At 46.9% G+C, this 10,932-nt stretch overlaps 1 protein-coding gene across 3 annotated transcripts; it reads right to left on the bottom strand.

Moving 5' to 3' along the window:
• Positions 1-10,482, bottom strand: LOC122379196 (adenosine 3'-phospho 5'-phosphosulfate transporter 1-like). Of its 3 annotated transcripts, XM_043361181.1 has the most exons (9): positions 10,203-10,227; positions 8,350-8,525; positions 6,333-6,556; positions 5,922-6,146; positions 5,400-5,550; positions 4,096-4,310; positions 2,840-2,965; positions 2,368-2,535; positions 1-309 (listed from the first exon to the last, which is right to left on the bottom strand). In XM_043361181.1, coding segments are annotated over exons 1-9 (1,341 nt in total). In that variant the 5' UTR covers positions 10,205-10,227; the 3' UTR covers positions 1-255. The 3 variants fall into 3 exon arrangements, with proteins under 3 accessions (XP_043217116.1, XP_043217117.1, XP_043217118.1); XM_043361182.1 differs by lacking the exon at positions 10,203-10,227 and adding an exon at positions 10,447-10,482 and having other exon boundaries at positions 1-2,535; XM_043361183.1 differs by lacking the exon at positions 10,203-10,227 and adding an exon at positions 9,436-9,524 and having other exon boundaries at positions 1-2,535.
• Between the last annotated feature and the right edge of the window lie 450 nt (positions 10,483-10,932).

The raw sequence follows: 10,932 nt of genomic DNA, 5'->3' as shown, positions 1-10,932 counted from the left end.
TTAATATTTGCGCATTTATTGAAGCACATTGCGCAAAAAGTACAAAAAGCCATCACAATCTTCCACTTATCTTGCCAAAAATAAATATTCCTTAGCACTAACAATGCACCTCCCACCTAAAACAAGTTTCCAGCGCACACAAAGACACAAACGGTCACGGAACACGTCGTTGTACGTCCACCAAACACAGAGATTCCGAACACGCGGTGACACAAACACGACAGTGAGAGCGGACGGACCATGGCGGAAACTGTGCTAGCAGTGCTTTACTTCTTTGGCAGAATGAATAGAAATGCCCGAAAGATGCGTCTGAAAAAGAAACAAAATAAGAACACAAGCGAACACGCCACACGGAATTGTGCACTCTTATCAGGTTATCAGTAAAAAGAACCCCAAAAATAGCAACAGAAACAAATAAAACTTCTGTACAGACGAGAGCTGGAGTTAAACATTAAAATCCTGCGGAAGCCCGCGAAGGTCAAGTGTCCCTCGCGGTTGATTATCAATGGCAAGCAACAACGTGCGACACTGCGAAGGAATCGGCAAATAATCAAGCAGACTATGAGTAGATTAATGATGGTTGATCGAAATGGCACCATCAGTGTTATAGAGGACTGGTTCCCTTAATCCAAGTTCCATGCAAAAAAACCAGTGGACCCATTTGTGACACACGACACAAGAAATCAGACCCTTATTAGTCCACAGGAATATTGCAAAGTTGTGCACTTGGGCAGGCTACGCTGGCGTTGAATATTCCTCTAGGTAGGAACAGATACCTTCAGCACTTATAAGGGACTTTTGTGAGCAGCAGAAGGTAGCGAAGTACGCAAAAAGCCAGAAGCGATAAAGGCAAATGTTGAGTTCATAGGCAACTAATAGGGTAAAAAAGCATAACAATCTATTATAACAAGCAGATCGGCTAACAAGAAGCAAAAAGCGCCTACGAAGGAATCAGCGGCCTGGATTCCTCGCAGCCACCTGGAAGCAAGCAACAGATCTAGCGATAAAGCCAGAAAGCACACAAGTCCACAGCAAATGTCCCAGGGGTTGGCATTACCTACCCCAAGCCGCCCCAGCACCGTCCGCGTCCATTGGAGCACCCGCCAGCCACTCTATCGTTCGGGCCACCGCCCCAGCGCTAATATGACAGCGCCCCATGAGTATACTCGACGTGCAGCGGTCGACAGTCCAAATTATTACAGCTAACTGCACATGATACCCTCCAAACAGCGGCTCCAAGGCTACAGGGAAAAACAATTTAACAACCTAACAATAAGTTGAGCGGTCGAAGGCAGACTCGAAACTATCTCATAGTTATCCTGTCCCGAAAGTCGTGATAGCGACGAAACGCAAAGTGCCTTCCTCTGATTAGAGCGACACCTAGTCGCAGCTGAACGTAACGAGGAAAGACACATTTGGCGCTGGGTGCAAAGCCACCACCTACCGGTCAATGTACAGATATAATACAAACATTGGACATTATATGGTCCTCTCTTCCATTATCGGTAGGCGATTTCAGAAACGGCAGTCACTAGCCTCAACATTTCGAGTTCCAACACTTTTCCCTGTGGTACCGAATCCTGGCGGTCTAGAATAGAATCGACTAGATTGACAGGAAACATTCTTCTTGTTACCTTTTCATAACCCACAGTAACGTAAGCCTCTCAGTGAAAAATACTGATAAAACTTGTCAACCATGACTCAATATAACGACGCGCGTTGGATACGCGTTTTGAAGGTTTCAACATAACTAACGGTGGTTTATAGTTTATACGTCACCAACAAACTGAAGGATGAAATTTGAGAATGGCCCCAAATAATAGTTATAAATATAAATTAAAAAATAAATTACTCATTAGTTAAAACCTACTAACTTGAAGCACGAGATCGAACAAAAAATCTAAATAAATAGAGCCTAATCCGAATCCTGGTACACCAATAAGCCTCCAAAACCATCAAAAACTCCCACAACACTCAAAGTTCAAAATAGCCTCTACCAGAAGCGAGCCACCAGCCGGTCACTTCCCAAACCGAACCCACCAGCCCTGCCACCATGACTGCCCCAAACACCACTCGGCAGACTCGACTCAACACTGCAACTGCTCCCCTGTCAGCACACACCAGACATTCACTCCAAACTACACATTCGGACCATCTCTCACACACTCCAAACACACATATCGGGCGGTAGGAGAGCGCCTGAAGAACAGCCATCGAGTAACCTGTGTGATGACCTGGTGGGCTCACAGGGAACACTCCCCTCAGCACCTGGCGTCTCCTAGCCTGGTGAACCGCGCCGTGGCGTCTCGAGGCCTGGCCGAACTGCAAGCACCGCCCGTCGGGACAGCCCCCACCCGGGGATCATACTTTGGCGACGCCGGCGGCAGGCTGCTGTCCGGCCCGCTTCAGCTGCCGGTGCCGGAACGAGCTGAAGATGCGGAAGAAGATGGCGGCGAACACGATGAATATGCCGATGACGCCCGTCGGAGAGATGGCGTGGTGGTAGAGCAGGCACGAGATCAGGATGGCCAGGCCCTGGAACAGAGACAAACGAGCAATTAAGCAGTTGCTGGATACAATGACGACTGACTGAGCACTTTACACACGTTCATTTTACGATATGAGAACGAACCGCAGCGCGCTGGCACGACAAGAGGCAAAGAACAGCAATCTGCTCTAACAGAGTCTTTCATTATCAAAGTCACAGCATATTTCTGGGGCTGCCGGAAATACACCGATGCACGATGAGTACTCGTAAATACTATCAAGGATCCACATCGACCTCCAACTTTCTAGTCCCCCACAGATCCATCGCTATCCCTCGGATCATCACACGCACCTGCCGCATGGTCATAATGATTGTAAAGACGACGGCTCCGAACTGGGAGATGGTGTAGTAGATGAACATCTGGCCGGCGGCCGAGAACACCGACAGCATCAGACAGTCGGCCAGAAACGTCGGGTACTGGTGGAGAGATAACAAAATAAACTATAAGACAGAACACCGACAGCATCAGACAGTCGGCCAGAAACGTCGGGTACTGGCGGAGAGAACAGGATGGAAAGTCAGGCGGGACACAGAGGCTAGTCATAAGGGACACCGACAGCATCAGTCTACCAGAAACGTCGGGTACTGGCAGGAGCACAGAGCAAAGTGTAAGACAGGACACCGACAGCATCAGGCGGTCTATCAGAAATGTCGGATAGTGGCCGGGCAAAACAATGCGGCCCGTCACACGGGACAGAGCAGCGGCCAGGGTGGCAGTATACTGATAGTGACGGTTCGCTGATTGTCCGCAAATGTTTGCGGGCTCTGTCGAGTTTACACGTAGCAAACGGTATTGAACGTTTTATGCAAAAGTCCCATTATAGGGAGTATCAATCCGAAATCTGCTTATAAATCAGTTGACTGTTTCCGATATTACCTAAATAGATAAATTTGAAACTGAAAGCCAATTATCCACTTTCAGCTGATCATAATTTTGAGTCCCTCTATAACATAACACTCAATTGCGCCCCATAATATTGCCAAAAAAGTCACAATGAGAGAGGGAAAGTGTATTTTTGGTGACTACCGTGTGTAAACTTTTCCCTTTAGAAGCGTGACTGACCGTTGGCCGATACCGGAAACTGTGGCAGACAGCGTGACCAGCCCACTTCTCCTCCACCACGGAGAGACACAATTTACCGGGTGGAGAACAGGTTTTCCAGCTGACCAAGTGTCTCAGGATTGTACTACGAGTCAGATACGATAATTGCACCGTATATGCCTCTGACTGAAACTACTGAAAACTATTCCGTTACAAAAAATAATAATAAATGACGGAAGAGAAAAAACATTCCTTCAGCGGTAGCAGTGCGATACACGCTATAAAATAATATAGCAACAAACAGCACTATATTCTATACATTTACCGGCGGGAAGGGACGAACCCAGTTACACATATTACCTCAAAATTACCCCCTTGCCTGACTGCTTAGGAACTCGCGTAGACGTTCAGCTTTGGATCGTAATCAGCTTTGCCCGTGCGCGGCAGGTGTCGCACCGCGGTGAACACTGTCACTAGCAGCGCAACACTGAACTTCCAGACGCACCTTCATCATGAAGTGGGCGCTGGTGACGAAGCCGCCCTGCTGCAGCAGCGAGACGGTGGTGAAGAGGCAGCTGAAGAGGTTGACGCCGCACATCATCTGCACTGAGGAGACGCTGTACTCCTTGTACAGGGCGTTCTGCCAGTTGGAGGTGAACGAGTCGAACACCATGTAGCCGATCAGGATGATGATTCCGCTGAAGGTGGTCACCGTGCCCTCTGCGGAAGGGCGGGCCAGGGTGAGGTCAGCGTATGGGGAAGGCAGGATGGGTTTATGTCTGGTCAATGTCTGGTGTTAAAGACTTAAAGCGGGGGACGGGTCACTCTCCCCTCTGGGGGAAACATGACCTGGCAGCCTGAGAAAGGGAGGAGTACCCGAGTAGGTGGCCACACTGAAAAAGCGGAGGCGAGGTCGGCGTCAAGGAAGGGTGGGGAGTTCATACTTTGGCCATTCCAGTGCGTGTTTGTGTATGTTTGGAGGCCAAGGAGTCAACATCATTCGTCAGCCGTCACCGCGCCCGAAACCCTGGACCCACCCAGTGTTATTCACTGCCGAGCTGCCAGACTATCCGCGGTGCACCAGAGTTCAGCCCAGAACGTGCTTTTGATCTCTGAATGTTCACTGTGAAACATCGTCATTTCGATCGCATCGTGACGCCGAAACAGTCACATTTAAGGAGGATATCGGGCCAGTCTCGAATCCCATCAGTACAACGTGTCACTAACATTACCAGTCATATCAGGTAACCACGCAGCCTCATATTCACCGGGATTCGATGAAAAACAAACAGGAATGTTGTACATATAAAAAAGAGCGAAGGTCTGCAATCAGTGATCAAACACGGGATTCGGGAAATAATCAACATAGGGTTGCTGATGTGCTAAGGTAAGTGGAAAAGCACCAGAGTTTAGCGCCCAGAACATGACACCCAAAAACCTAAACGCAGCAAATCTCAGTTTGAGTTATACATGAACTACCAATAGGTAGATACATGTGGGAAGGTGCAGGCATCGTCATTAAGTACTCGCTGGGGCGGGCCCAACTAGCTAGGTCATGACAAAATCATGAGGGAGTTGATTTCCAATGCATTCCTAAGCTGCTGTTGTGAGAAAATCGGAGCGACATTGCAGCCTTCACCGGACGGGTAAAACTGTTTGTGCCTCATGCATGGCGATCGTTTCTCGGAAAAGGATACGACTGTGATATAAACCGATTAAGCTTTAGGGGATACACGAACAAATACTCCACATTGTTTATAAAACAGGCATGTCAATAACCGATTGAGCATCGTTGCATTTTGTACTTACTGTTCTTTTCCTCAGTTGCTCCCATTAGGAAGAACGTCATTCCAATAGAAATAAGTATAGCAACAACATATTCGTAATATTCATATTTGTTCTTGCTCACTATTTTACCCATAAGCATCACAGGTATAATCTTCGACGCTTTTGCCAACACCTGCAAACGTAAAAATAACGGTAGAAAACAGCACTCACGATGAGGTATCAAATGTCTTTTAGATTGGCCCCGAAACCGCGCTATATGCCAGACACGAACGAATTTAAAACTTAGTGAGAGCCACGAGAGCTTATGGAGCATCATAGATTTGATGCGACTATCAATTTGCCCTCTCACTCGCATGTCACAATAAAAGAAAGTACAGACCATGAAGACAAAACTATAACGCGCACAAGTAATGAAGTACATACTCGCACATTACTGTCCATATTTAATGTGAGTAGATCACAGGCTGATTAATGATGAACCAGAAATAAATGAGCGCCGTTCTGGTCGCCCTCCCTGAGCTAATACAACGGGCGAGGCCTCACCTGTGTGGGGAAGCTGACAAACTTGAGCGCCTCGTACTGACACCAGCTGGACATGATGTTGGAGAAGCTGCAGTACGAGTACTTGTAGAGCGGCGCGCGGTGACGCTGATGGCGCACCACCGCCAGGTACGCCGCCGACAGCAGCAGCGCGAACACGCGGTTCACAAACACCAGGAACTGCGAGTCGGAGAACCGGCCCCGCTCCGGTGTGCCATTATCGTACTCCTGCCGGCGGTGGGGACGGACGCTGTGCAGGCAGTCGGATACAGTAACCAACGCCGCCCGAGTCGCAGCTGCGACGCGAAAACATGTGAGCGGTACAAATCACATCATCATCTCTCTACTCTTAGTGGCATTCTCTCCTGCCTCGGGTTTCGTTACCCGTTGTCACCCGTACTCCCCAGCACTCACCTTGGTCATGATTTTCTCCTGCAGCACGCCCCAGCTGAGGTAGGATCCGAGCAGACCCACCACGCAGAACACAAGCACCATGGCCTGTCGCAGAGGCGGGTGCTCGCGCGGGCCGCTGGAGGACCCGGAGCCGGCGCCACTGGGCTCCGTGGTGGGCAGTAGGGAGGCGCCGTCCGCCCCGAACACACACGAGCGCACGGCCGCGTCCATACAGCCCCGCTCTCCTGCACGCGGCGGAGGCACGGGACATGAGAGAGGGATCGTGGAGATCGTGTAGTGAAGGATGTTTCCTTCATTAAATGCTGTAGGGTTCAACATCTTTGGCTTATTTGTGAAGTCCTTACTCACTTATTGGCGGAATAGCGAGAAGTATCGCGGCACCCGCGCCCCCTACCTCGGTCAGGTCAAATAGTGAAAAACGACCTGGAAGACCTGGCATGGGTCAAGCTGCTCCATACTAGTGGCTTGAGCTAACCACCTTATTAAAGCTGGAAGGGTAGTTCATCAGCATGGCTGTTAGGCATCAAAGTGCAGGCTGATGGCACTTGTCACAAAAAAGTTATCATGCAAAAGCTTTTGACACAAAGCTTGTAGGGTATTGAGCATCCAGCACCATGTTTCTTTTGCTGAGGACAGGTGTGTCAAATGAACTACAATTTTAACTTAACCCTCGCATGTGTGCGGCGTTTGCCAGCTTCTAATGTGTAGGGGGGGGGGGGGTCGGTTGGACCCCCCCCCCCTTGCCGTTCGGCCCCTGATCGAGCTAGAGCTTCGCGGAAAAAACGAGCGTGTTGCCCGTGACGAGAGGAAGCCGATGATACCCAATTTTAAGGTCCTAGGTCATTGGTTGACCTTCCAGGTCAGGTCAATGACCCAAAGTCGGGAAAATCGGGACCTGTTAGAAAGCCGTAAAGTGTGGCTGCTAAGGGGTTTTTCGGGGTGCTGATCACGAATATCGTGTTAGTTTTGATCACAGATGATGTTTTGAAGCATTTAGACCAGGTCGGGTCAGGTCAGGTCAGGTCAACCAGTAGGCGTCGTGACGGGTATTCGTAGTACGTGTCAACCGCCTCTGACAGCTTCGTAACATGTTACGAAGTCACCAAAACTACTTCGTAAATGTTCAAATGGTTGCTAAATTCGAATTCAGCTCCAAAAACTAGCCTAGAAACATGTAAAACTCGAAAAAGTGACCCGAGGTCAGCCGAGGTCACCAAAGGTCAATGACCTGACCTGACCTTCAGGTGACCTTGACACACACGGGAGTAACATCAAATCACATGTTTGAACGTTTGAAACCACGAAAAGCTTGCAAACACGCGGCTAGTGCGAGCCGACATACGCGAAATCGCGATTCCGGCCAAACATGGTCTCGGAAAAGAGGTCACAGGTCAAAGGTCATTTGGGTCAGGGTCATGAAATTTTCAGGGTAGGTGTCAAATTGATCAATGCGAGGGTACTGAAAGTTTCGTCGCGATCAGCCGCTTTTTACGCGAGTTATTCGCGAAAAACCATGGGGGGGGGGTCCATCCGACCCCCCCCCCCCTACACATGCGAGGGTTAAGAGGTTAACTTGACTTAACCAAGGTCCTGATTGAACCATGAAAAGGTCATATGCATATCAATCTGTTATCAATCAACCTTGCTGACCTGAACCCATCAAAATATCTAAGCCCATTAGCATGTCTCTATGAAAGTCACTACCTATTCAAAAACTGTTTGTGACCTTGCCTGCCATATGAAATGACCCAATGGTCAACATGACCAGATTATTTGACCAGAGAGGTTGGGTCACTGGCACAATTTCATACCTAAGGTAGCATTCAATGGAAGCCTAGGAAACCATGTCTGATAATTTTAGGCATAACTTAAGTCCAAAAAAGGCTCAATGTCACACCCTCCCATTGCCTTGTAACTATGGGGGTGAAAAATGACCTGACATTTGATAGCAGCAGGATTTATAGGGCTAAAAAGTATTCCCAAATCTGAACTCTTGATGTCTGAGCTCAATACATACCTGTCCTATCTTCATAGTTCTTGCTTTTGAAGTACTTGATCAACAGGTAGCCTGGTATGATAATGGAGCTGTATCCAAGCAGGTTGATGAATAGCCTGGTAACCCAAGTGTCGTGAACACTTGACCAGTACAGCTGCTGGGCAGCAGCCGTGGCAGAGTTTGGCTCAGACATTGTCCTGAAATGACACTGTGTTAGAATCTGCCATCTGGGCCCTGTTTCACCGGTGATAGCAGCAAGCTGCTATCACGTTTCGCGAGCTGACGTCATGTCGTGACGCCATACTGTTGTCGTAATGGGTAGTTCCGGCGCACGATTGCCGCGACCTTGGCGGCGGCATTAAGTGACGTATGAGCCTAAAAGTAAGAGTTTACGCAGTCATGATAGTATATATATTTTTGATATATATTTTTTCAATATAATGTATTTAAAAGAAGTTGGGTTTAGGAAAAATTTTGACATTAACTTCGAACATTTAGCTGATGACGTAAAACAATATTGCGGCAATCGTGCGCCAGAATTGCCCCTTACGTCAGCAGTATGACGTCATCACATTACGTCAGCTCGCGCAATTTGATAGTAGCTTGCTGCTATCACCGGTGAAACAGGGCCCTGGTCAGATCACCATGAGCAAAACACAAAGCCCTTTTACAACAAACAGCACTCGTGTCATACTCGTGTCTCCCAAGCGCAAAATCAAAATGAAAGCCTGCATGTTTGTCAGCAAAGGTATTTTTTTTTGTTAGTCAAAATCCAATTGTCCTAACCCAGGAACTTTCCAATAGACCAGGCTGATTAAAAAACGATTTTGATCAGATTGGACGTGGTTTTAATTTGTTGTCCAGCAGGTTCAATTTTGAATCGACTTTTTGTCCCTCGCCTGGATCTGTAGTTTGTGTTACAGTTCAGTTGGGGGAGGTTTGGTCAATGGTTGTCATTTTTAGCACATGCCATTTTTGGCAACCATGTGCTAAAAATGACAACGCTATCAGCTATTTTTAGCAACGATGAAGCCGATTTCACTCCTCAGCGAGGAAATCACGATTTTGGAAATACAAGCACTGATTTTGGAAAAGAAGTGCTGCCACCTGGTGCAAGAAGAAGAAACCAGCTTTAATATGGCCGTTGTTTGTATGGTAGCCCAACGTTGAAGTATACCCTTTTTTGTGGCCCGAAGTTGGAACTTTAAATTGAAGCATCCGAAAATGATCGATATTGATCGAAATCATGATGTTGATGAAAAAAAATAATATGTTAAGTTGAGAGAGGAGGCCATTTTATCCAGATGCGGTGGTTTACTTCTTGAAATTATTTTTGCTTACGATGACTGCCATGTAATGAGGGATAATTAGCAGCCGTCATTAGCAAAAATAATTTCAAGAAGTAAACTACTGCATCTGGATAAAATGGCCTCCTCTCTCAACTAAAAATATTATTTTTTTCATCAACATCATGTTTTCGATCAATATCGATCATTTTCGGATGCTTCAATTTTAAGTTCCAACTTCAGGCCACAAAACAATCTACCATACAAATAACAGGCATATTAAAGCTGGATTCTTCGTCTTGCACCAGGTGGCAGCACTTCTTTTCCAAAATCAGTGTTTATCTTTCCAAAATCTTCATTTCCTCGCTGAGGAGTGAAATCGGCCTCATCGTTGTCAAAAATAGCAGAATCGTTGTCATTTTTAGCACGTGTGACAAAAATAGCACGTGCTAAAAATGACAACGATTGACCAAACCTCCCCCGACTGAGTTACGCCCAGGAATCGAAGACGTTCAGCTCGATCTACATCAGAGTGTTAAAATTTATTATGAACAAAGCGTTCCTATCCCACTCATCCCAATCGCTTACATATAAGAACCCCAGACAATCCCCATACCAGTTGGGGAAACTACGAGGCGAATGTCAAAAAATGGATTGGTCAATAAATGGACTTTTGATGACCATATATGGGCATAAATGCAGCCCCCGCAACTAAGGGTGAAAAACGGTATAACAAGCCGGTACTTGCGGTATCGCGTCCACTTATTGGAGAGGAAAGGCTTCCATTTTTCACTAGGAATTAGTGTGATTTGATTAAATTCGGCGAATTGACTCGAAAATGGCGATAGGAAAACGGCTTTTCTGCAGCATATTTACGTCTGGACAACGAGTTGCGTTGGAGAGGCCGGAAATAGTGGCGATTTCAGGACCGCAAGAATGGACCGTCATTGGAGTGATTCTTTTTTAAACCGTGCACTGTTTTCGGCCGGAATTTAATAGTTACTACAAAATATTTTGTGATTACGTTTCCACCAAGAATGAATGCCATCAGGGCTAAATTTTTAATACTATTGCATTTTGCCAAGAAGCATATAGTGCTGTTATATTGCAGTTTTAGCGCGTTTGTTACAAAATATGAAGCGAATAAGCGTCAGTATAATTCATCAACAGTGCCAGAAGTTAACTTGAGGGGAAGATATGCTAATTGCTCTTGTCCATCCACTAAAATTTATTAATTATTTTGCTTTGTGTATTCCAAAAGGAGAGGGAACTATTTCATTTGTGCCTTCATGTCAGAATTGAAGGTGGATCATTAAAT

Source organism: Amphibalanus amphitrite, unplaced genomic scaffold (assembly GCF_019059575.1).
Source record: "Amphibalanus amphitrite isolate SeventyFive unplaced genomic scaffold, NRLGWU_Aamphi_draft 000073F_arrow, whole genome shotgun sequence".
Lineage (NCBI taxonomy): Eukaryota > Metazoa > Arthropoda > Thecostraca > Balanomorpha > Balanidae > Amphibalanus > Amphibalanus amphitrite.
This window is presented reverse-complemented; position numbering and strand designations above follow the sequence as displayed.

Bases quoted from the DNA above. Each gene is read 5' to 3' on its own strand.
- LOC122379196 (XM_043361181.1), bottom strand. The intron at 2,966-4,095 runs GTGCGTCTGGAA...TCTCTCCACCAG, and splicing joins GCGCCCACTTCATGATGAAG to TACCCGACGTTTCTGGCCGA. The intron at 2,536-2,839 runs GTGCGTGTGATG...TCTCTGTTCCAG, and splicing joins TCATTATGACCATGCGGCAG to GGCCTGGCCATCCTGATCTC.